Source organism: Canis lupus, chromosome 26 (assembly GCF_048164855.1).
Source record: "Canis lupus baileyi chromosome 26, mCanLup2.hap1, whole genome shotgun sequence".
Taxonomy (NCBI): Eukaryota; Metazoa; Chordata; class Mammalia; order Carnivora; family Canidae; genus Canis; species Canis lupus.
In genome coordinates this window covers 44643089-44668563 of record NC_132863.1, presented here as the reverse complement: position 1 = coordinate 44668563, position 25475 = coordinate 44643089, and the positions used below count along the sequence as shown (strand labels likewise).

The following is a 25475-nucleotide window of genomic DNA, read 5'->3' as shown; positions in this document are numbered from 1 at the left end:
GAGAGAAACATCTGCTGGTTTTCAAGGAGCACACGGTGCCTCCCAAGTGGCGAGGGCAGGCGTGAGTGGCCTTGTCAGCCTCTCTCGGCAACACACACCCACAGGCACGCACGTGCCTGAATTGTTGTTGTGTGTGAAGATTTTAAGAATTAGAACGGTCAACGTTTGCCATAAAAATGCCAACAATATACGGACACAGAGAGTAAAAAAAAAGCATAGTCTTCCTCCTCCAGAAGTAGTCCTGTTGACAATTTGATGATTATCCTCATTTTTGCAATGAAAATGGGTCCGCATTATATGCGCTGTTCCAGTTTCGTTATTCCTGCTCGAGAATAATTGTGAACGTCCCTCCAACATCAGACCTAGACCAGTAGTCCTCAGCCAGGGGTGCTCTGCTTCTCACCCCCCACCCCCAGGGGACATCGGGTGATGTCTGGAGACATTTTTAGTTGTGACAACTTAGAGGTGATGGTGTGACTGGCATCCAGCGGGTGCGGGCCAGGGTTGCTCCGATGCCCAGAACGGCCCCCACGGCAGAGAATTATCCAGCTCAAGACGTCATAATGCCAAGGTTGAGAAACCTGGTCGATTGAGGTGTATTTTGAATGGCCCCATTGCATTCCATAATGTGATGTACCGGGGTTTGTTTAGGGGGATTTAGGTGCTCTCTGATTATTTACCTTTAAAAAAAAAATACCCTGCAGAGATAACCTCATACATATATGCTTTCAGGGTTTCTGTGAATGTTTCCGTTGGACTCGATCCTGGAAGTTAAAATTGCTGGGTTGCAGGGTAGCTCGCATTTTTAATTTTGATGGGTATTGCCAAAATGCCCTCCGAGAAGATTATGGCCAGCAGCACAACCACCGGCACACAGACTCACTCACCCGTGCGACCCACTCCCCATTTGTTTCCTGTTCTCCTCAATTAACAAGACGCGTTTGATTTATTTTAAATAACTTTCCCTGGCACCTCCAACATGTCCAGTGGCAGAAACGGGTCTCTCCCCGTGAATCCACTCCATTCTGCCAATAACTCTCGAACGGTGATTGATATTTTGCTGACAGTGGGTGTTTAAAGATGTTCGATGTCAGTGACAATAGAAAAAAAAATCTCATTAGTTCTTTCCATTTGGTTAATAGCAAAGGAAGATAAAAGGCACGGCTTTGTCTTTTCTGAGTGAAGGAGCCGCGGGTCAGGAGGTTCTGCTGTCCCTGGGGTTCTCAGCTCACAGCCTGTTCCCCTGCTCTCAGCCCTGGGCTCGCCCGTTGGGCAGCTGCAGCCTCTCCAAGGCAACCCCCAAAAGGTGACCCAGGGATGCGTGGGGCGAAGCCCCAGAAACAGGTGAAGTTCCTCGCAGTTCTGCTGCTTTGAGCTGCTGCTCAAAGTGCAGAAGCACTTTGTCCCCTCACCTGAGTGATCCTTCACAAACTAGGACAAGATGCCTTCCCAGTGAAAAGGAGACATACCCACAGCGGGGTATGTGGACGGAACTGGTGGCCACTCCAGGGACCAGTGTCCTTTTGGCACGTGTATTGTTGAGACAAGAGATGGTCCAGGCTGACACCATTCCCTCGGCCTGGAGGCTACCTCCGGCCTTCCCCCACCCGGCTGACTGGCTCCCTCCCTCCCTGGTCATATGTGCACCTGCACACACTTCCCTGCCGGGCATGTCCCCCTGCCATCACCCCCACCCCCACCGCCACCCCCACCAGGCTCCGGAACACGCAGCTGTCCCCCACCGACTCTCACCTTCTGGCTGCCCTCTGGCCAACTGTGTCTCAGGATGGGCGTGCAGGGCTCAGCTCTAGACTCCCCCCTCGCCCCCTCTGTGGGTCCTTCCCAGGGTCACCATGCCAGTCCGTTTCATTTTGCAGGTGGCCTGCTGGTCCCCGGTCTGTGAAGACACAGATAGTCACCCATAGGTGTGCATCCCAAAAGTCACTTTTATTTTAAAGATTCTATGTACTTGACAGAGAGACACTCAGAGAGCATACAAGCAGGGGGAGCGGCAGGCAGAGGGGGAGAGGGACAAGCAGACCCTCCCACTGAGCAGGGAGCCTGACTTGATCCCAAGACCCTGAGATCATGACCTGAAGCCAAGGCAGATGCTTGACTGACTGAGCCACCCAGGGGCTCCGATTTACTTTTATTTTAAAATATCTATGTTTCTTATCTTTTAAACAAAAACAGACTTGTCCTAGCTGGTGGCTTCTCTTTCTCTCATCCGGGCGTCTTTGGTGCCAATACATACAGATGTGCTGGCTGTGGCTTCCTGGGTTGTGTCGGCCCCTCTGGGGGCCGTTTAGGTGGTTCCCGGTGATTTTTTTGCCCTTCTGCGCAAACCTGCAGTGGGCCTTCTTGACACGCATCTGTGCACACGAGAACAAACGTGATCATCTATTCAGCATATTCCTCATGTGTGCTATCACGGGAAGGTGCCGGGGACATAGGAGAAGCAGAGTCACCTCCGGTGCCACTGACCTTCTAGTAGGGAGAGGCAGGAAGTAAATGGTTACAGAGGTCACAAATAGCATTCCAGAGGAGTGCTTTGGGGAAAGGAAAGCAGGCACAGGACATGGGGTCCTGGGGCTTGGGGCAGAGCACCCTTCCCCTGAGGAAGGGACATTGCAACAGAGGCTGAAAGGTAAGGGAGGGGGCAGGCATGTGCATAGGGGGAAAGATCATCCCAGGCAGAAGGGAGGGCACATGCAAAGGCCCTGAGGTGGGGCTGTGCTTGGTCCTTTTACAGAACCCGTGATTACAGCCCTGTGAGTGCGAGGGAGAGGCCCAGCAGAAATGCACGTGGAGATCCGTGCCCGGAAGCTGACATGCCAGGTCAAGTGTTCGCACTTGAAAGTTTTGAGAGCTTGTGAGTTTGACTCTACGGAAGTGTTTCCAGTTTGTACCGTCCAGTAGCTACAGCACTGGTGGCTGGGGGGGGTGGGGGTGGGGGACACCCACCTGGTTGACCCACAGCCGCTATGGATTCAGGGTGCCCCAGGCCAGGTGTGTGTGAGGAGACGGGGCAGGCACTGCGCTGGGCCTGCAGGTCCTGGTCCCAGGGATTCCTTCCTGGCTCCAAATTAGCTGAGGTGATTCTCACCGCAGCCATGGGAAGGAGGGACGAGGCTACCCCTCTCTTTATCTCTGAGTGATAGGCCTAGGGTCACAGTATGTGGCAAGGCTGGTACTCGAACCCAGGGGCCTTTGGACCAAACACGTTCTTAACGTGTTCCCTGGGATTTTACCGTGACCGGCAGGGCAGGGAGCCTCAGTCCTCACCCCCTCGCTAGCCAGCATGTGACTTTTTTCTTGAGGCCACCAGACAACACCAGACAGTATCGCAGGGCTTACATGTTCAGGTAGCGGGTGCCAGACACCCAACCGCGTGCTTGGCACCGAGTAGGCACTTAGTAAGCGGTTCGGTCTGTTTTTAAAAATGAGAATACTGGCCTAGATTTGCTGCCCACCTCTCAAACCTCAAAAGAAAGACAGATTCATTTTTTTTTCTTTCCCCTATAAATGGTCTTACCCTAAGAAATAAATGTGCCGTTGGGGGTGTTTGAAACGGCACCAGGAGTGATCAGAAAGTTATTCCTTTGACGTCTGGTTCAATTTTATTTGACATCCTAGGTGGGGAGGGAGCTGGGTTCTTATTCAAATGCAGGGTGGGGGGAGGGGGGGCCCTAATGATGTGGCTGGAACCCCAGGCAGGCCGGGGCTCTGCTGAATGACAATGAAGCCCGCCCCAGTGGGTCTCATCCAGGCAGGTCTAACAAGATTAGATTTTCATAAATTTCAGACAGTGCCAATTCCTAATTCCTTGGTGTGCGGCCGGGAGGCCAGACAGGGCCGCCTGCATGGGCTGCTTGTTAACCAGGAAGCAAACTGGCTGCCCCTCCGCTGGGAGCAGACACAAGGGGGGCGGGCGGCGGGGGGTCGTCTGGTCTGGAAACCTCCTGGGGGCTGGCGGGAGCCAGGTGGACTCTGGCCCAGCTCTCCAGCTGAGGAAAGAGAAATGAGCTCCAGCACCCAACTGCTACTCCGATGATTAATCGAAAACTTAGTGACAGTCACACTCCCTTAGAGTACCTGTACGGGACGCGTGTGGTTCTCACGCATTGTGAGAACGCAGAGGGAAGAGCGCGTGTCGGCCCAGGTCCGCCCGGCCCCCTCCCCAGGCCTGCTGGGAAGTGGCTGAGCCGGGCTTTGCGCCCAGGCTCCCGAGCTTCCATCCGGTCGAGGCTCTGTCACCGAGAACAGGGGGGCCACAGCCTTGGATGCCAGACAGTCGCGTCTTTACCTTCACTAACGGGATCAGGAACCAGGAACGCCAGCCAGCTCCAAACCGCAGAGGCCTCAGCAACCCCCGCCCCGTGGTCGCCGGTGGAAACCATGGATCTCGTATCCCCTCGAAATCCTCCAGGTCCTATTTCACGCCTTCCTATCCCCGAGCCACAAGAACAACTCCGTCCGTTCTTGCCGTGTCACGCATCTGGTTGAGAGTTCGGGAACGGTTTTTGATGCCATGGGCTTCCTTTTACAGCCTCGATTGTATTTCATTTTAATTTAATTTTAATTGAGTCTTCACTGAAAACCCATATTGTGTGAGAGGGCGTCCCGGCCTCCCCAGTTGCTGGGGTTCCACCACAGGGAGGAGGAGAACCGGGCTCGGCCTGGGCCCAGGACTGCGCTCCGACTCGGCTGCTGGCCTGTGGCGCGGCCGATGCTCCCTCCCCGCCGGGGGCTGTTGTGGGAATTAGAGGGGGAGTCCTGTCCTGCCTTGGCCCCCCCTACCCCGCTTGGCGCGCAGGTAGCAGCGGAAGAGATGGGAGCCGTTAGGATCTCTGCTCCGTGCCCAGAGCTCCGCCGAGTGCCTGGGATGGCCTTCCTGACCCTCCTGTGATATTTCTCCACTTTAGGGGCAGGGGAGGGGGAGGGGGGTACCACCTGCCACAAATCCTGCCCACAGGGACCACATGGCAGGTGATGCTCCCAGCAGTCCTGACCCAGCCTGGTGACCAGTTCCATTCCACGCGAGCCCTTTGCTGGAACCCGGGCTGCTCCTGACCTGGAGCCGCGGTGCTCAGGCCCGCCGGGTGTGGTTAGGTGGCTGAGCCTGGCCCAGAAAGCACGGGCTGCGGGGGTGGCCCTGGGCCTCGGCGTTGTGTGGCCTCTGGCCAGCCATCTCCTCTGTCAGCCTCACTTTTCCTGGGCCGTAGAGCAGGTGCGGGCCGTGGGCATGTTGGCACCTGCTTTACAGAAGGACGGTGAGGATCCACTGAGGCGATGCCGGTGAGCGTGCGGGCCGCACCTGGCATTTAGGGGGCGGTGGGCGCACGCTGCCTCCCCAGTGTCAGGCGGGCTGGGAGAGGACCCGCGATGGGCGTGCAAACATATCAAAGTGACTGTGTCCGTCTCTGGAGGAGAAGACAAAAGGGAGGGTCAGGCCACTCTGAGGAGGCAGACGAGCCTGTTAATTTGAAATTATTCACCAGGAAAGAAGAGGCTAAATTAAATTAGAGTGACCTTACTTTGCATGTGGAAGATGGGCTTGGCCACCCCCGAGAGCCTGCTGCATCTATCACCCACCCCAAGGGGGAAATTAGGAAGAAAAATGGCAGAGCCGCTCCCCCGCCCTCCCCACGGCGAGCAGACCCGGCGCCCGGAACAAAGTGTTCTTCTCCCGGAGGCTCCTGTTGTAGCCAGGCCCTTGGAGCAGGAGCAGGACAGGCGCCCCGAGTCCCTCGTGACCTTGGGTCTGGCTGCCACCCAAGGTGACCACGCTGGACACACCTGACTCCAAACCCCCGACCCCTGGGCAGAGGCCAGTTGGGCACGCCAGCCCCAGGCAAACAGTGTTTCTAGAGCATCGGCCTGACTGAGGGGTGTCGGTGACATGTGAGACATGGTGACAGGGGAGCCCGCTGTGTCCTGCCCACTCTGAGCTCCAACGTTTGCTTCACGTCCACCACGCCAGGTTGTAACTGGGGCTCTCGGAGGTCCGCGTGCCTGGGGTCACACAGCTTGTAGCTGGCAGATGCAGGGAGGCAGCACCAGCCTTCCTCGCAGGTGCTCGGGACGTGGGGAGGGGACACTAAGGATTGCTTTAAGTGCTTTATTGCACTAAGGATTTAGTGCAGCAAGACCCTCAGGGAGGCTCTGGGCCGAAGTCCCGGCCCTGCTCTCTCTAGGCGCATGGGCTGGTGCCTTCTCCCTGCACCTCAGTGTGCTCATCTGCAAAATGGCAGAGGGGGCGGCCCCCACCTCCTAGACGCTCCTAGGCAGCGGGCTCCGCGTGGATGTCGTCGCTGCTGGGATCATAGTAACGGCTCCAGGGACTGTTGACCAGCCCGCCCACCCCTCTTGCTCGGTCCCACTCCGTCTGTGAGCGGGCCTTGGCTGTGACTCCTGTGGTCACGGGAGACTTGAAGGCAGGGAAGGGGGAGGGCGGGCAGTGATAGGACCCGTTCTGCGTGCACCGTGCTGGGCACCTGGCCTATGTCCAGGTGCAGGGGCGTCTGTCGGAGTGAAGAAACAAAGCATCAGGGTGGCCCCATATCTGCCCTTAGCAGCTGAGCGACTTGGGCCCGTCTCGTGGCTGGAAACCCGCAGGCCACCCTCCCTGCAGGCTTGGGCCGCCCAGTGCTTTTAAAACTCTTGCATGTGTTGCCAGCGAAAGGCCAGCGAGCTTCACGGGTGGTTTCTGGGTTCTGGAGAGATCGGGAGGTGTGACAGCACGGGGCCGGCTGCCTCGGGCAGCTGGGGTTCCAAGGAGTCGTGCCTGTCCGGGGGTAGGGGGCTCATGCTCAGTTCACAATCCTGCCTGGACCCAAGAGAGAGGAGTCGGAGTGCACAGGCCCAGGCCGCCCGCCAGGGCCCAGCAGTCAGCACCAGCCTGTAGAAGGAAGGCAGCCCCCCTCAGCTCTGTTCCCGTGGGTGGTGGGGGGCGCTGTGGATGCACCTGCCGTCTGCCCCCTCTCTAGCAGGTGGTTTCCTGGCACATTTCCTGGAGAAGGTGTGTTCGGCCCCCAAAGGTGGATTCTTCTGGAAGCAGCCCCCTGAATGAGAGCGCACGGAGGTGCTGTCGGCAGGACCACAACCCCCTCGCCCCACGGCCGAGGCCAGAACACCCAGAGGTGTGCTCTGCCTTGTGGGTTGGTGTGAACCAGCTGCTGGCCGGAGGCTTCTGGACCCTCAGTGCCTCCACCCACCCATGCCGGGGCCGGGCCGGGCCGGGCCTGGCCTGGAGTACCCAGCACGGCCAGCTTAACCTTCTCTTGGTCAGCATAGGGGCTTGGGCTTCCCTTGTTTTGCCGTCCTGGAGTGCTGGGAGCCCCCCAGTAATCGTGGTCACTGAGGGAGTGCTCCCGAGTGCCGAGCACGTCATCCACACGCAGCTCTGCCACCAGGTGCCCTCTGCCTCCTTTCCCGTGGGGAGGCTGTGGGGGCCCCGGCAGTGAGGTCCAGGGTCACACGGAGCTGGCCCAGGAACCCTCGGGGGCCTCCCTGCTCTTCTGGTCCTACACCCAGGCCTTGGGCTTCCCAAGTGCAGCCCAGACATCAGTCGTAGTGTCTCTTCCTCTGAGAGGTTCTCCCTCCCGTCACCCGTGTGGATTTCCTGGGTCCTGGCCGTCCCGGGTTATGGCCCAGGGCCCTGGGGTGGTCACAGTAGTGCTTTTAGGATGCCATGCTCATTTCTGGGGGTGATTCTCTCACAGAAACGTGTTCTCCTGCCCTGTTGGTCCGGCCTGGTGGGGTCAGGAGAGCGGTGGAGAGCTTGTCACACCCGCTGGGGCCTCTCCCACTGCCCCCTTGCCGTCCTGCCACAGCTGCTGTCTCGCTGCCCCACCCGGCCAGGGACAAGGACAAAGACAGCCGGCTGTGCACCTCCTTCCTCCAGGCACCTCCTTCCTCCGGGCTGGTGTGGGCAGGGCCCGAGACAGCAGCCGGAGGGGGCAGAGGGGAACCCACCGACCAGGGCGACAGGCCCTGGTCCCGGTTGGGGTGAAGAGTGCACAGGGCCGGGGAGGGGAATCGTAGGCCCCTCTGAGGAGGGAGGGCGTGGGGGTTGCACAAAGCAAGCCTGTGTGTCCCCTGAATGGGCGGCTTTATCCTGGGCCCTAACAGGCAGGGCCGGGCCCTGGGGAGTCAGAACAGGCCGCCAAGGCCCCGGAGCAAACTGTCTGGGGAGGCAGGAGGTGTGGCCACTGTCGCTGGGTCTGAGGCCTAACCCAGGCCTTGCTGCCCGCCCTCCTGGCAGGAAGGTGAGGGTGTCCCTCCTGTGGGTCCAGGCCTGGTGATCCGTCTCCTGCTGGGCAGGGCCCAGCGCTCTCAGCACTCATGAAGTCTCACCGAAGTCCCCGGCCGGTTCGTCCGCCCTCCGGGGCCCTCTGGGGCAAGGTGGGTCGCACTCCCACCTGGGAACCAGAGCCAAGGCCCAAGCTCCAGGTTGAATTCCTGGGTGCAGAGGAGGGCGGCCAGCACATGGCTGACTGGGAGGAGCCAGCACGTAGGGCCCTTGGGCTGAGTCTGTCACTCGACCTCTGGACCTTGCTCTCCTGGCCCGTGAGATAGAATGATGAAAGGGCCCGAATGTACGCTCAGCCCTGGCGCTGTGGACCCGTCACTGCCTGTCGTGGGGCATCCCCCGCGCTGTAGCAGCCCCCACCCAGTAGATGCCCAAGGGCCTCCAGGCGCGACAGCTGCCAGTGTGCCCAGAGGTCGTCCCATGTCGCCCGGTGGGGAGGCTCACCCGACTTCCTAAGAGCCGTAGGTATTAGAGGCGTAATCAGTAAACACCGGTCCAGCCGGGCACACAGAACGTGGCACGAGCGGGCAGGCATCCTGGGGCGCTGGTGTGCCGGGATGGGCTGGCCAGGGCTTCGGAGAGGAAGTTGAAGTGTGAGTGTCGGGGGGTTCGGTGTGGAGAAGCTTCCACCGTTTTGCAAACAGTAATCTTCCCACCTAGGATGCGTTGCTTTCCTGCTGGAAGCCATAGGGAAACTGAGGCAGGAAAGGCTGGCTTTCGCCCGGGTGGAGTTTGGGTGGTCCAGTGTGAGGGCCCAGAGCCCTTGAGGCCACACCACGTGCAGCCTGTTGCTCCCCCCCACCCCTCCAGCCGCGGTCTCTTGGAGGAGGAAGCGCTGAATCCGTGGCCTTGAGCTTGAACCTGTGCCCTGGGGAGCCCTCAGCTAATTGCTCGTTAGCAGCCAGAGGTGGGGGGCGCTGCCCCCCGTGGGCAGCTGTGGGCTGGGCAAGGCCGGTGGGGCCAGGCCCCAGTGCTGCCGGCCGCTGCCCCGTCTGCCCCGTCACTCCCCGGGTCCCCGGCGGCCCTGGGCGCTGGCACCTCGCCCATGGCTGGGGGCTCTGCTGGCACCGGCCGCGGGCAGCTGCCGAGCCGCCTCGACACGGACCCGCTCGAGTCAGCAGAAACCGCCCCGGCTCTGGCAGGATCAAAATAACCTTCTTCCTTTTCCAGCACTTGAGGGTTTTTCCGCCTTCGAGGGGAAAAACAAAACAACATCAAAAAAAAAAAGAAAAAAGAAAGAAAAGAAAAGAGAATGGCAGCATCTGCAGGCACCCGGAATGTGGTTTTTCTGAGGCTTCTCTCCTGAGAGCTGGGGGCGGGGGGCATCCTCACACATTCCTATCCTGTTGGGGGGTGCGGTGTGTTCGTGATAAATATGTTGGGGGGTATCTGTGGTTATGTTTGTGTGTTATCTGTGTTTATTTGTATTTGGGGGAAGGTGTGTGTCTGTGTGTGAGTATTGGGGTGTGAATGTGGGGGTATGAATGTTGGGGTGTGTGTCTGTGGTAAGTGTGAATGTGGTGTGTGAGCATTGGGTCGTGTGTGGTGTGGGTGTTGGGGTGTGAGTGTTGGGGTGTGAGTGTTAGGGTGTGTGTCTGTGGTGAGTGTTGGGGTGTGTGAGTGTTGGTGTGAGCATTGGGGTGTGTTGGGGTGTGAGTGTTGCATGTGTGAGCATTGGGGTGTGTGTCTGTGGTGAGTGTTGGGGTGTGTGTTGGAGTGTGAGTGTTGGGTGTGTGAACGTTGGGCTGTGTGTATGTGTGAGCATCAAGGTATGACTGTTGAGGTGTGAGTGTTGGAGTTTGTGTCTTGATGAGTGTTGGGGTGTGTGAGTGTTACAGTGTGAGCGTTGGGGTGTGAGCATTGGGGTGTGAGCACTGGTGTGTGTGAGTGTTGGGGTGTGAGTGTTGGAGTTTCTCTCTTGATGAGTGTTGGGGTGTGAGTGTTGGGGTGTGTGCGTGTTACAGTGTGAGCGTTGGGGTGTGAGCATTGGGGTGTGAGCACTGGTGTGTGTGAGTGTTGGGGTGTGAGTGTTGGAGTTTCTCTCTTGATGAGTGTTGGGGTGTGAGTATTGGGTTGTGTGAGTGTTGCAGTGTGAGCGTTGGGGTGTGAGTGTTGGGGTGTGAGCACAGGTGTGTGTGAGTGTTGGGGTGTGAGTGTTGGAGTTTGTATCTTGATGAGTATTGGGTTGTGTGAGTGTTGCAGTGTGAGCGTTGGGGTGTGAGCATTGGGGTGTGAGCACTCGTGTGTGTGAGTGTTGGGAAGGGAGTACTAGAATGTGAGCATTGGGATGTGTGAGTGTTGTAGTGTGAGCATCGGTGTGTGTGAGCGTTGTGTGTCAGTGATGAGCGTTGGGTGTGAGCGTTGGGTGTGCAGGGAGGGTGAGCGAGCGCTCACAAGGGCTGGGCCCGGAGCCCGTGGCCTGCTTCGGGGTCCCCCAAGGCTCACGCGTCTCCCCCGGTCTTGCAGCAGAGCTGGAGTTTGTTGAGATCACCATCATCGTGGTGGTGGTGATGGTGATGGTGGTGGTGATCACGTGCCTGCTGAGCCACTACAAGCTGTCTGCGCGCTCCTTCATCGGCCGGCACAGCCAGGGCAGGAGGAGGGAAGACGCCCTCTCCTCGGTAAGTGCCCTGCCCCTCCCGTCGGCACGGGGAGCCCCGGGTCAGGGTGCTCGGGGGACGGGCGGAGGGCAAGGTGCCCGGAGTCTTGCCGCCTTGGCCCAGACGGGCGGGAGGTGGCCCTTCCCTCTTCTCAACGGCCCGCAGGCATCTGGGCCGGGGACGCACAGTGTTTTGGACACCGCAGGTCACCCCGGAAAGGCCCTCCAGCCCCAGGGGGCCTGGCCACTCCACCCATGAAAGGGGGCTCCCGTTGCCACTCGTTGCGAGAGGGGCCCCGATCGGGCCGCTCCCCGGAGGCTGCGGGCTTAGCGCGGGGCGAGAGGCCGAGCACTGCGGGCCGGGACGGTGCAGGCTCCTCCGTCCCCTCGGTCGCTCGTCCCTCCGTCCCTCACCCGCCCGTCCGTCCCTGCCCCCCGAGAACGCCAGGGGGCCGAGTTTGGTCAGGATGAGCCTCTTAGGCCAAACCCTGAAGGAGGAAGTGACGACGGGTCCAGGCAGGTGAGGCAAACGCTGGGCTGGGAGCGTCCTTGCTGTGAATACTGCGTTTTGGTATCTTACTGGAATGGTGAGCTTCACCTGCATCCTGGAAGCCCCAGAAGTTGCCCCAGAAATTGCCCCTCAAGACTCCACAACGTGGGGGCCCGGCGGGGGAGGGGAGGCCTGCCTTTCTGCAGCTCTGAGCGCTGGGCCCCCGGCTCCCTGCACCCTGGGCGCTGCACTGTGCACTGCCGCTCGGCGCCCTGCAGCCGGTGGACCGAGGTGGGGGCGCAGCTCACCCCCGAGTGGTTTCTGCCCCCACACGGGCGCTGTGTGACTTCGCCTGGCAGGAGCAGGCTGTCTGAAGGGCAGGCTGGGATTTGCAGGGAGAAGCTGGCACGGGGGTGGCCCCAGGGCCGTGGCCCGAGCACACCTCTGAGCCTGGGAGGACAGCGACAGCAGGGAGGGTGGCACCGGGGGTGGCCTCCCAGGTCTGGGGATGGCCGCCCGGGGTTGGTGGCAGTGCCCAGAGCCTGCGGGGCTGAGCCGGGTCGAGCCGGGTCCCCGGCAGGTTCGGGCGTGTCCCCCCACATCAGGCTGCGGCGCGGCGGGGCGGTCAGCAGGTGGCCAGGGCGAGGAGCCTCCGCTGGGTCCCCCGGCCCGAGGCTCAGCAGGCATCCGGAGGGCACTGGGCGCCGCTGCTCCGGCCAGGGCTCACCCGTGTGTCTGCTGTGCCTGTCCCCCAGGTGGCTGTGCCGAGGGTGTGCCTCCCCGGCTCACGGCAGCCCGGAAACCCCATCCCACGGGGGAGAAACCGGGGCCCAGACAGGTGGGCGTGTTGGCCTGAAGCCGCGCAGCTTGTCAGCGGCGGTGCGAAGAGCCCCGGCCCCCTGTGCCACCTCACATGCTGGGGCAAGGGAGAAGATGCGAGCCGGGTGGCCCGTGCCCGGGGTGGGCCTTCTCGCCCTCTGGGCCCCACTCTGCCAGACGGGTGGAGCTGGCCCTTCTGCTGCCTGCCCCTGGGTGTGGTCACTGAGGACACCGCTCGCCCAGCGGGCTGGGGCCGTGGCGCAAGTTCCAGCGTGAGGGATCCTTGCTGCCACCGGGGGCAGGGAGACAGCCCCGTGGGCAGCACCTGGGACTTTGTGCCCAGACAGAGGGTTAAGATCCTGGCCCTGATTCCCAGACACCTGGAGCCACAGAAAAGTCCCCGCCCCATCTACCCAGCCACCTGCATGGGCCCCTGGGGATGCCCGGCTGGGTAAACACAGCCTCGTTAGGCCTGCAGCAAGTGTGGCAGCTCCCTTGGGGACCCCTCCCTGCCAGACAGCCTGCGTGCGTCTCAGGAGTCTCAGGGCCCCGTGACCTCCCACAGACACCCCAAACCTGGGCACTCTCCGCCTGGGGCTGGGCCTGCCCCTGGCCTGACTGTCCTGCCTCGGTTCCTTTCCAGGGGGACCCCATTTGCTCATCTGTCCGAGAATAAGGCTCAAGTGCAGGTACGCCACTGGCCCTAGAACGTCACTTCCCCGCCCGGGGCTGTTCCCAGGGAAGCCACACTATATTGTGTTGTGGTAACAGCAGTGGTGATCTTGCCCTGACGGCGGCACGGAAGATGGGTCTGCAGGGGCTTGTCCTGGAGTTGGCGGGTGGGGGGGATGTGCCCTGTGAGGCAGGTACGGAGCCACCTGGCACAGGTAAGCAGGTGTATAGGTGCCACCAACCCCACCCAGGAAGCCTCCTGCTCATTTCTGAGCTGCTCCTGGGTCCCTGAGCTTTGTTTTCAAACATTCCCTGCTTTGAATTCCTCCCCTTATCAGCTTATTCCCCCAAAGTTTATGCATCTTGAACAGCAACGGTCACGTCACCCATAGGTCTCTTGGAAGACGGTTTGTGTGTGAAGCCTGCTCAGCATGGGGCAGGATGGATGCAGACTAGAGGCTCAGCCAGGAAATTGGATGGGGCAACCCTTTGTTCATTTTGTCCCCAAATCAGCCCTGGCATGGGTCTCCCGCTTCCCGAGCGGCTTCTGCAGGCACAAGGCTTCTAAATCAGGGACAGGGCAGCCAGCTGGACGTTCGATTACTGTACAGCGAGCCAGGCCGATATAGGAGCTGAGATGCCATGGGAGCCTGGGAGGCAGGGGTGGTGGTGGGTGGTTCCTGGAAGGCTCCCTGGAGGAGGAAGTGACTTCCAGGTGCACACGTTGGAGGTAGTCAGCTGACGAGGCTGGTGGGTGGTTTGGGGCTCTATGGTGGGGCTCCTGGGGCATTGATGGGTGTTTCCTTAAGCTTCCTGGGTGGTGCCAGGTAGCTAACCACTCTGTTGGGACTGGGAGTGGCGGGGGGGGGAGGGCAGTGGTGGGAAGAGGTTGTTGGCCACGTCATGCAGAGCCCGGGACAGAGGGACTCGTGGGAAGGTTTTAGGCAGGAGTGTATCTGGGTCACCTCTCATCCAAGCTGGCCTTAGCTGCATGCATCCACCACCCGGGGCCCCTGACCCTAGTGAGGAGCGGGTGGACGTGCCCATCGGCTTCCTGGCACGCACATGGGCCATGCCAGTGGCCCGGCCTGGGGCTACACAGCCAGGATTGGCCTGAGCCCAGGTGGGTCTGGAAGCGAGCAGGTGAGGGTTTGGATCCCAGCACGGCCTCCTACCAGCTGGGCCCACTCAGCTCTCGGTGCAGTGTCTGGCACCGAGACAACGATTGATAACATGACTAATATCAGTAACAAAACGGCCTTTGACCACGCCAACAGCAAGGCTGTGTGGCCGCTTGCTGCATCCTACCACCTGGAACCTACTAGAGACCACAAGGAGAGCTCATGGGTGCTTTCCCGGTGGGACCGTTGTGAGAGCCACAGAGCCCCCCAGTGGCCATGTAGGCAACTGCACTTCTCTGGGCACCCAGCCCCCTCTCCAGGTCACCCTACGGCCCCAACTGGGTGAGACCGGGAGCCCCCAGGATAACGAGCCCCAAGGAAACCTTTGGAGCGCTAGATATTTTGATTGTAGTCACGGGTCTCTGGTGTATGCACGCACCAAAACTTAACCAAATTGCATACTTTGAATATGTACAGTTTATTTATTTATTTTTTAAAGATTTTATTTGTTTATTCGTGAGAGACACAGGCAGAGGGAGAAGCAGGCCCCCTGCAGGGCGCCCAATGAGGGACTCGATCCCAGGACCCCGGGATCATGACCTGAGCCGAAGGCAGAGGCTCAGCCGCTGAGCCACCCAGGCGTCCCCACGTACACTTTATCTCCATCTCTAGAAAGCTGTGAAATTCAGAGACGACATCCTTCCCCCCGGGCCCAGGGCTATCCGTCACCACATAACCAGCATTGTCTGGGTTTGCCTCTCAGACAAACTGAGCCTGGTGCAGGGTCCCACGTCCCTTGGGTCTCTCCCCGAGGCCTGAGATGGCACGTGGCATGTGCCCAACTCAGCCCATGCGGCCCGGCCACCCGTGGGGAAATCTCAGAGCAAGAGGGTGTGAGCTTCCTGAGGTGGCAGCTACACACTTGGTATGGAAGCGGTACCACCTTCCGCCTTTGTTGACTGACCCCATCATTATTTGGTGGCAGAGCAGCTGCATGGGGGCACTTAGCTCATTAACTAACTTTGTCCAATATTTCTGTACCCGTGAACTGGGCTCCTGGTATACAGGTTGAGACAGGCTGTAAAGAGGTAAATAAATAGAGACAAGTTGGTTACAGGTAAGAGAGCTGCTGGGAAGGAAGTTAGCCCATGCCAGGATTGTAAATGGGGGCGGGCCCTTTAGATGGCAGTGTCAGAGGAGGTCTGCGGGGCTGCCGGTGCAGTGGGGCGGCCGGTGCAAAGGCCCTGAGGTACATGCATGACCCTTTGCACTAGAAGGTGCGTCAGCCTGGCTCCCAGCACTTTCGTGTAGTCACAGAGGGCCACGTGCACTCCTTGGCATAGTCTACCCCTCAAAAGTTCTGGAAGTTTAGTAACTTGCCAAGATCACGCTGCAAGCACGTGGTCCAGGTCAAGGTCGGGAGGGCCAGGTCTCGCCAGGCTTCTTCATCAGCCTAAGGCACGCGGGCAGCTGCTGGAGGGTCTTAAGAAGGCGGAGCCTACAGGTCAGCTGTAGGTGGTTGGGGTCACATCTGAGAAGTGGTGAGGGCCCCAGGCCGGGGTAGCAGAGTGGGGATGGAGGGTGGCCGATGGCTGCCAGATGCAACTCCAAAGAGAAGATGTCAGGCTCAAAGCCAGTTGACCCTGTGTGCGCTCACCTGTGCTCAGCCTTCTGACCCTGCCCCTCTCGTCCCCACACAGGAAGGATGCCTCTGGCCGTCCGAGAGCACGGTGTCGGGCAGCGGAATCCCAGAGGTGAGCCCCCCGTGGGGCCCCAGTCCCCTGCCTGCTGCCCCCCGCCCCCCGCCCCCCGGGGTGCTGTAGTGGACGCCTCCGGCCATCTGCCCGGCAAGTCCCCTCTCCAAGCCGGAGGCGCCTCCCCTGGCCGCAGGAGTGTGGCTGCCAGGCTCACCTCTGTGCCCTTCTCTGAAGAATTGTCCTTGGCTGCTGGCACCGCCCGCGCCAGCCGCTCACCCTCTCCCACCCCGCAGTGGGGGGCCCACAGGGTCCACAGGCTGGAGGACAAAAGTTGCCCCTCTTCCAACTCGGTGATGAGGATCCCATCCAGGGCTCCCCAGTGCACCCCTCCCTCCCCCCCCCACCCCCAGAGAGCAGAGGGTCCCCCCCAGGCAGCCAGACCCCACCGCCTCGGGCTGCTTCGGGGTGGAGGACCCTCACTCTGCTCTGCCCCCGCAGCCGCAGGTCTATGCCCCTCCGAGGCCCACCGACCGCCTGGCCGTGCCCCCCTTCACCCAGCGGGACCGCTTCCACCGCTTCCAGCCCACCTACCCGTACCTGCAGCACCAGATCGACCTGCCGCCCACCATCTCGCTGTCGGACGGGGAGGAGCCCCCGCCCTACCAGGGCCCCTGCACCCTCCAGCTGCGGGACCCGGAGCAGCAGCTGGAGCTGAACCGCGAGTCGGTGCGCGCGCCCCCGAACAGAACCATCTTCGACAGCGACCTGATGGACAGTGCCATGTTGGGCGGCCCCTGCCCCCCCAGCAGTAACTCGGGCATCAGCGCCACGTGCTACGGGGGCGGCGGGCGCATGGAGGGGCCGCCCCCCACCTACAGCGAGGTCATCGGCCACTACCCGGGGTCCCCGGCCTTCCAGCACCAGCAGAGCAGCGGGCCGCCCTCCTTGCTGGAGGGGACCCGGCTCCCCCACGCACACATCGCCCCCCTGGAGAGCACAGCTGCCTGGAGCAAAGAAAAGGATAAACCGAAAGGGCACCCTCTCTAGGCACCCCGGGGCCGGGGCAGCGGTAGGGAGAAGACAACACGCTCCGCACCTCTTAGACGAGAAGACAGAGGAGGACCGGGCGGCAGCCACCACACGCGGCGCGTAACCATCCTCTCCCCCTCTCTCTGTGTATAAATATTTACATGTTCTGTGTGGTCTGAATGCACAAGCTAAGAAAGCTTGCAAAAAACCACGTTTCTTTGTTGAGCTGTGTCTTGAAGGCAAAAGAGAAAAAAAAAAAAAACAAAAAACAACACACACACACACAAAATCTACCCTAGTCTTTTCTGTTTCTAGTTGAGCTGCGTGCGTGAATGCTTCTTTTCTTTTGTTTGTTTATGATGATTTCACTTAACTTTAAAGACATATTTGCACAAAACCTTTGTTTAAAGATCTGCAATATTATATATATATAAATATATATAAAATAAGAGAAACTGTATTGTGAGGGCAGGAGTATTTTTGTATTAGAAGAGGCCTATTAAAAAAAAAAAGTTGTTTTCTGAACTAGAAGAGAAAAAAAATGGCAATTTTTGAGTGCCAACTCAGAAAGCGTGTATTACCTTGTAAAGAAAAAAAAAGTACAAAGCAGGGGTTTAGAGTTATTTATATAAATGTTGAGCTTTTGCACTATTTTTTAATATAAATATGTCAGTGCTTGTCTGATGGAAACTCCTATCATGTCTGTCGAGACTTTTAAGGGAGAAATGTGGAAATTTCACAGTCGGCGTCAGGCAGAGGGCGGGCTCGACACGGAGTTTGGAGAGCTTTCCGGAGGGGCCGCTTTCCTGCGAAGTGGAAGCTTCTGGCTAGCGATAGGTTGTTACCTCGTTATACATTCCCCACCGAAGGAGACAGTTTCCCCCTCTGGGCCAGAACAGCCTTGGGATGGCAAACCCAATAGGGAAGTTACTCTAGGCACCAAGTTGCAGGTGGTGGCTTTGCCTTTCCCGAGATGAAAATAAACTTCTGGAAGAATCTTAGTTTTTCCTCCTGGTTTTGTTTTGTTTTGTTTTGTTTTTTTTAAAGCATGAAGCCTCGCCCCCGCCCCCACCCACCTCCAGCCGCAGCTGCTCCCCCTTCCCTCCCCCAGAGGGGGCTTGGGTGGCTGCTTTGCCCAGAGCACTTCGGGGCGATGCGCTGGCTCCAGGATTTATCAGCTGAGGTCGGTCGGTGGAGGCCACCGACAGGTCAGAAAGGCCCGGAGTATTAGGAATTTGACCTCGTTCCTGTCTTTCTCTTTACGTAGCAATTCTCACCTAACAGGCCAACAAACGGAACCCCAGAGATGAAAAAGCGACATGCCCCGATTTCTCCCAGGACATGCAAAAGGGTTAAAAGGACAACAAAAAAACCAGTCGAACCTGTGCTTTTATGTTTTCAAAGCACAATTCTTTACCTTCTGCTCTCCCGCATTTTCGTTCCCTCTCCCCGTGGAAACAATCATGTTCGATGTGCTTATTTATCTGTGTTTTCACAGCCTCTTTAGCGGATACGAGTCTTGTCTACCAGGATTTTCCTGAGTAGGCTGCGGTGTGGCGGGATCCCCTGGTGGTGCGCAGGTGAGGGCGCGTGAGTGGCGCAGGTGTATGCGCGGTGGCGACAGGTGGGACATGGAGTGGGGGTCCCTGGGGTCGACCAGGGACAGTGGCTGGAGCTGCAGGTTCTTCCTCCCACTGAGGACTTGTTCACATTCCATGGGGTGATCCCCCAGATGGAAGAGCAGCCCCCCGCCCACCCACCCCCCCAAGCCCCTCCGCATGGAGCTGTCTTTTCATTTTGGCAGAACACTAACTAGCAGACTAACATAAGAGGAGGCATCCGGGCAATAACTCTTGTTTTTAAGCAACTTTTTTATTACTTAAACGCCTGAGAACAGTTTTGACGTTCTGACCATTTGGACTCTATTTCTACGTACCCTTCCCCAACACGGTGACCAACAGATAAACATGGGGTCTGAGTGGCCGCCGGCCAGCCTGGCGGAAAGTTCTTGTACTTTGACAATAACACCTGCCTCTCCGTGGCGAGGTCGGGGTGGTGGTGGTGGTGGTGGTGGGGTGGTCTTCAGCCTAAACTTTGCTTCTCAAAGAGGATTCTTTTCAGAAGTCGTGCAGAAACATCGGTATTAATTTGTCCTAAAAGGTACAGGGACACATTTATAGATAAAATTTTTAAAAACTGTAGCTTTCCAAAAAAAAAAAAAAAAACTGTAGCTTTCCTCTATGTGAAGAGCCTCCCTAGTGCCTTACTGAGGAAGGAGTGCCCTCTTGTCACCAAATGGGGGCATCCCTGGACAGTGACACCGAACCCCCATCCCCACCCCCTCTGCCCCTCTGCCCCGGGGACTGACCTTCCCACTCTAGGTCAACAAAGGGCTGCAGCTTCTCAAATATCCCCATCGCCCTGCCCTCCCGTGTCCCACCCATGCACCCACCCACCACCGTCTTGTCAGATGCGGTGTTTGACTCCCATGTGACTTGTAAGCCTAGAAATGGCCCCGGACTGTGCAGGTCCCCAGGTCTTGAGCCAAGCTGTTGGAATCCCGTTGGTTGGTGGTGTGGTCTGCATTTGCCGTGTTTGGAAGGAGGCGGGGGAGTGGCTCCCTGACCTCAGCTGGCTTGAGGGCAGAGCACACCCCTCCAATTGCACCCCAGGATTGCAGTCCAGGGCTCGATGCTGCAGCGCCCCCGGGCTTCATGCCCGGCAGATGCCGGTTGCAGAGGCTCAGGGCAGAGCAGCTTGTCCAAGTCGGGACACATCCCCAGAAAACCTGGGGTGTGTGTTTCTGGAAACAGCTAAGCTCTTGGTTTCTCTGCTGGACCCCAGAGCTGGGGGTGCACTCATTCCTCTGGATGTTGGCTGTCGTGCCGTTATCTTTGAAAAGATTCCGAGCACCCCTGAGGAGACCTCCTTTTTCCAGTAAAAAGTTTGGGGGTCCTCAGCTGTGGCTGGTTGGAGGGGGACCAGGTTGGGCTTCCTCTACTCCTCATCGTTTCCCTGCTTGTCCATCACATTTCCTACCCCCCGAGGAAGAAAGAGCATTTCTCCCACAAAGGCCAGGTCTCCGCAGACCAACTTAGGAAGGGGCACTAAGCCATCTCTGTCCCCCCCGAAGCCCCGGTGTTCTTTGCAAAGAGCTGAAACTCACCCCAGCCCACCCCCACCCCCCACCATCTAGCGAACCCCAGGGCAGGGCAAGAACCGAGTCCAATCCCTGTCCTCGTCTCCTCTCTGAATTGTATGTTTCAGAAATCGTTCTCTACACGCACACAAAGCTTCCAGATCCATAAAACATCCTGATGATAAGGAAAAAATAAAAGTGTTTTTGTTTTGTTTTTGTTTGTTTGTTTCCTGGAAACTGCGCTTCAAATTCTGCTGTACTATAGAGCCCAGAAGGACACGCGTTCTCGTTTGCCTGCCTGATTCCATGGTGGTGTGCTGATGGCACGCTTTTATGTTGCGTTCTTGGCGTTGGAACCGCTCACCTTTGCAGCCCTGTTTTCCCAAGTTCTGTTCAAGTTAAACTCATGTAAATTCTCCGTGGCACGCTGGGTGCGGCGCCCACGTCGCTGCCGCGTAAGACTCTGTATTTGGATGCCAATCCACAGGCCTGATGAAATCGCTTGTTGTGTATCAATAATCATTAGTGGCAATGATGACATTCTGAAAAGCTGCAATACTTATACAATAAATTTTACAATTCTTTGGAACGAGGCTTTTTTACTTCTTTGGCTGTATTGCCTTCCCCTGTCCCCCACCGCGCTCAGCAACGGTCCCAGGGCCCATTTAGTGGGGAGGGAGGGAGGCTGCTGAGCTGCTGGGGGGCCCGAGACCTCTGTTCCAGTTCAAGCAGCATCCCTGGAGCCCAGTGAAAACACTAGCTCAGGCAGGTGGTTCTAACAAAGGGGTTTAAAATTAACTCACCTCTTAAAAAAAATTTAAAAAATAAAAATAAATAAAATTAACTCCCTCTTTCATTAATTGGGGTTAAAAGAGTTTGTAAGGTGTTAACCTACTTTTCTTCCCTCTTGGAAAAATCGTGCTAAGGCTCTGATAAGGTCTGCAAGAAAGAAACTGGCCTTATGTGAGTCCCTTCCAGAAGGAAACACTGAGGCATGGATTTGTAAGAAGGGACGTATGAAGGGAGCGCTGCCACGGGAGACGGTTAAGGAAACTGGGGAGAGGACAGAGGAGGAAAAACGAAGTAAAGTAGCGAGGGGGTTTAGGCAAAGTCCCCGCCACAGCCTGATCCCAAAGATCCCAAAGGGACTGTGGGGAGCTCTGGGGTGTGAGGTGCTTCTGGGTGAAAAGTAGACTCTGAGATGCTCCTGGATTCTCGGGTGTGAGAGCGCAGCAGTGAGGAGTTTCCCAAGCCCCAGGGTGGCCCTCAGAGAGGTTCCCAGGAACCAGCCATTCGCAAGGCCCGTGCAAGCCAGGAAGGGGAGACAGGAGTCTAAAAGGGATCCCCCGGGTTCCGAGTGTGCTCCCCGCAGTGCCCACTACAGAAAGTCGCATTTATTTCTCTAAACAGAACCATCTTTGACGTCTGGTCAAGGTGTTTTAAAGATCAGCGCCCCAACAGTTGATTCCCCGGGAATGACCATCCTGCAGCCTCGACCCCACGGTTCTGTAAGCTCTGGGAGTAGAGTCCTATAATCAGGGCAGAATGTGAGGCACACATCGGTCTTGCTTTCTCCCTCTCTGGTGGAGGAAAACCTAGGAGTAAAAAAGAAAGGAAAATTGATGAGAAACCAAAGGAGCTCATTACTCTCCGGTGTTGGCAGTGGGACCCCACGGTGCGCTCCCAGCCTGGCTCCAGAGCCCCCGGCCTCTCATGAGTGCCCACTCTCCCGGGGGCCTGTCACTGTAGAAAGTGTTGCCGCAGTGCCTGTGAGGTTGTCTGAAGGACATCCTGGGTCGAAAAGGAGACCCTCCCCGCTCCTCTGACCTGGCTCAAGCACATATCACTGAATCGGTCAGGAATAAAGGCGGAAATCGGAGTATCTACTATTTGTTGAGCACCTACTAGGCGCCAAGCACCATGTCAAGGTCTCCAGTGAGGTTGGCCGCTTGTCTGGGGAGATCTCATCTCATTCATCTGCCTCTTGGTTTTCTGGGGTTTTTTTGGTTTTTAAACAGGGTCTCATGCTGGGCTCTGCTCGGGGGTCCCAGCGCCTGAAGCCCGACCTCTGACCTCAAGGAACCCACCTCCTGGTGGTCCAGACAGACTCACAGACGGCAGCACAGCACAATGCCTCGGGGGCAGGACCCCGTGCTGTCGGGGGGCGGGGAGGCTGGATTCCAGTCCCCCCCCCCCCGCCCCAGAGGTCAGGGAGGAGAGGGGCAGAGAGTGAACCAGGGCCCTGCACGAGCAAAGGCCTGGAGGAGACTCGGCGGGGCCCCCGCCCTGGAATCGGCTCTTCCTCCGCCAAGCGAGCCAACGCCAGCTCGGCCGGGGTTTGCAGGCCTGGGGGTTGCGGATTCCTGCAGCTGAAAAGCAACAGGTGGAGCGGGGCCGGGCGAGGCCACCAGGCTGGATGGGCGACTGTGACGTCACCGAGACGTCTGCCCCCCGCCGTCAAACGCTCTTCCCCTGACGTCCCTCCCGCGCACGTCCCCCTCCCCGGCCGCTCTCCCGGCCGCCCCGGAGCAGGAGGGAAGAAGCCGGCTCCCGACGCCCGCAGCCGAAGTCCCAGAATCGAATCCCATTGGCCTGGCTTAGGCCACGTGGCCGCCTCTGAGCCAATCACTGCGGCCGCGGGGAGGCGCGCCCTGATTGGCCGGGGTTCCGTCACGTGCCCCACCTGGACGGGGGCGGGGCCGCCCCCCGCGCCCCCCCCCGCGCGGAGGCGGGGGGCGGGGCCGCGAGGGAGGGAGGAGGGGGGCGGGGGCCGCGAGGGAGGGAGGGGGGCGGGGTCGGCTCGCGCCGCTGCCAGTCGCGGTGATTGCGGTGGTTCCCGGGGGTCGGCGCGCCGCGCTGCCTTCACCCCTGCTGCCGGGGATAACACAAGACCGCAGAGGCCTCGCAAATAATTTGGAACAAATGGTGCATTTGGATGTGAGAGTAAATTTTAAAATAAATATCCACGCGTGTGCGTGTGCGTGTGTGTGCGCGTGTGTGTGCTGGCACGCGCCGCCCTCCCCTCCAGGCCCTCGCCCCCTCCCCTCCCTCCAGGCCCTAGACCCCCCCTCTCCTCCCTCCCCTCCCTCCAGGCCCTTGACCCCCCTCTCCTCCCTCCCCTCCTTCCAGGCTCTCACCACCCTTCCCTCCCTCCAGGCCCTCACTCCCCCTCCCTTCCCTCCAGGCCCTTGACCCCCCCTCCTCCCTCCCCTCCCTCCATGCCCTCAACGCCCCTCCCCTCCCTCCAGGCCCTCACCCCCCTTCCCTCCCTCCCGGCCCTCACCACCTCTCACCTCCCTCCATGCCCTCACCCCCCTCCCCTCCCTCCAGGTCCTCACCCCCTCCCCTCCCTCCAGGCCCTTGACCTCCCTCTCCTCCCTCCATGCCCTCACCACCCCTCACCTCCCTCCAGGCCCTCACCACCCCTCACCTCCCTCCATGTCCCTCACCCCCTCCCCTCCTTCCAGGCCCTCACCCCCCTTCCCTCCCTCCAGGCCCTCACCCCCCTCCACTCCCTCCCTCAGGGTGGTCCCCACCTCACCATAACTGATAAGCCTGGAAGTGGGGGCCTGAAATCATGATGTTCATCTTATTAAAAGGCTTTTATTGAACTCAAAATAATTAAATTTGCCTTTAAAAGCATCCAACTTAATTGAGTGAACAAGTTTTAAGATGAAATTTTAAAATTCATAGTTAGACTCCTGCCTGCTTGTTATAGACATGGGCAGATGCAGGCGAAGAGGCAAAGCATGGAGTCAGGGCTCCGTGGTCGTTTGGTCGTGGTTATTTGATCTGGATTCAAATCCTCCTCTGTCACCTTTCTGGCCAGTTAACCCCTCGGACCTCAGTTCCTGAGAGGAGGAAGGTGTGCAGAGAGCAGTAGGAAATGTCACCCAGGCCCCACCCATATTGCCTTGGCCCTTTTCACTTCTGTCCACATGGGCCCAACTTCCATCTAAAAGCACTTGTGTCCTGCTGCCTGAGGTTTCCTCTGGCTTCTGGAAGCTTCTCTGCCTGTTATGTAGCAGACCAGAAGTGCAGGGAACTGATGCCATTGGGAGCAGCCTCTATGGGTGATGGGAGTAGGGGATAAACACCCCAGCTCCTTCGCCTTTGGGTGGGGGCGTGGTGAGCAGGCCCTGAGATGATTGTCCGCAGGCTCCCAGTGTTCCTGCGAGCTTGAGGCACCGAGCACCGAGCCCAGAGACCCACTAAGGTCACTTGCCTGATGGCACAGCCCCCAGGAGCTGCCCGCCTCCTCACTGCCCTCCCAGCATTTCCTGGCATCACCTTCCAAATAAACGGCTTGCACTCTGATCTCTGCCTCCAGGCGTGCTTCCGGGACCCCCAGTCTCAGACCAGACGTGCAGTGGTGGTCAGCAGAGTGAGAGATCAGAGCCCCTCACGGGGCAGAGGGCACAGGTGGGCTCGTGTGTGTGCGCGTGTGTAAGTACAGGCGTGTGCACGGGCATGTGGGTTCAGGGCTGTGTGCACCTGTTTGGCTGTCTTTTTTTTTTTAACCCAATATATCCAAAATATCATTTCTACACAGAATCGGTATAAAAATTGTTAATGAGAAAAAAATCTTTCAGGTGTTGGACTCTCTTCCAACTTGCCAGGTTTCACGCCCCTGAGTACTCAGCACGGTGCCCTGCTTATCTGGGCCCTGGTATGCACTGAATGCCTGTGCCCTCCTAAGTCCATACACTGAAACCCTATCCACCCCACACGGTATTAGGGGGTGGGGGCCGCGGTGGGACCAGCGCCCTGTAAGAGTCACGGGGCTTGCTCTGCGCCTCCCCCACCACGTGTGGACCGAGCGAGGGGGTGGCCATCTAGGAACCGGGAAGCAGATGTCACCGACGTGGGGTTGAACTTGTTCTCTTCCACTCACTAGCCTCGACCTTGGACGTCCCAGCCTCCAGAACAACGTTTGTTGCTTCAGCCCCCGCCCCCCCCCCAACACCCCGGCCCAGTCTGTGCCCTTTGGTCATCGCCACTGAACTGCTGAAGGCAGGCATACTCTGTCGAAGAAACCTTACAAAGCAAATATCAACTTTCCTTTTGCTGACAGGCTTGATGACGTGGAGGTGACGTAGAGGTGTTGAGCAGAGAAAGGGCTGCTCCCTCTTCTTGCAGCGCTGGGACCACGCACCTGTTCCCAGTGATGGAGATAGTCGCCAAGAGCTTGGATGCTAGAGCCTGACATTCTGGGCGTGAACTTGTTCTCTTCCACTCACTGGCTCCGTGGTCCTGACCAGTTTACCCAGACATCTCTCTGCGCCTCTGTTTTCTTGTCGGTAAAATGCAGATTTAATATTATTTGCCTACCTTACAGGTTTGCTAGGAGGAGGAATCAGTGAAATAATGGAAACGGAGTCCATAATAAGCTCTAACTAATGCTGTTGAACTCTGATCAACACGGGGATTAGGGGCATGGAATATCCTGTGAGGTCGAAAATCCATGTGTAGCTTTGACTCCCTAAAATACAACTAGTGACTAGAAGCCTTACAGATAACATGAGCAGTTGGTTAACGTGTTTTGTATGTTATGTGTGCTATGTCCTGTATTCTCACAATAAAGTAAGCTAAAGG

The 25475-nt window shown here is 58.4% G+C and overlaps 1 protein-coding gene and 1 long non-coding RNA gene across 10 annotated transcripts in view; one reads left to right on the top strand and one right to left on the bottom strand.

Annotated features, from left to right (window-relative positions):
- The window catches only part of PMEPA1 (prostate transmembrane protein, androgen induced 1), a 56468-nt gene extending 35999 nt beyond the window's left edge, over window positions 1-20469 (top strand). For 5 of the 9 annotated variants that reach the window (XM_072801543.1, XM_072801544.1, XM_072801547.1 and 2 more), the window contains exons 2-4: window positions 10781-10935; window positions 15716-15769; window positions 16211-20469. In XM_072801543.1, coding sequence (XP_072657644.1) covers window positions 10781-10935; window positions 15716-15769; window positions 16211-16759 — 758 coding nt within the window. In that variant the 3' untranslated portion in view covers window positions 16760-20469. Of the gene's footprint in view, window positions 1-2784; window positions 2873-5719; window positions 5984-10780; window positions 10936-15715; window positions 15770-16210 lie in introns of those variants that run through there. The other 4 variants (XM_072801545.1, XM_072801548.1, XM_072801546.1 and 1 more) reach the window with 3 other exon arrangements.
- Window positions 20470-21304: 835 nt separating this feature from the next.
- Window positions 21305-22393, bottom strand: LOC140618695 (uncharacterized). The gene is made up of 2 exons (XR_012018758.1): window positions 21968-22393; window positions 21305-21475 (listed from the first exon to the last, which is right to left on the bottom strand). It is a non-coding gene; the product is annotated as an uncharacterized lncRNA (long non-coding RNA).
- Between the last annotated feature and the right edge of the window lie 3082 nt (window positions 22394-25475).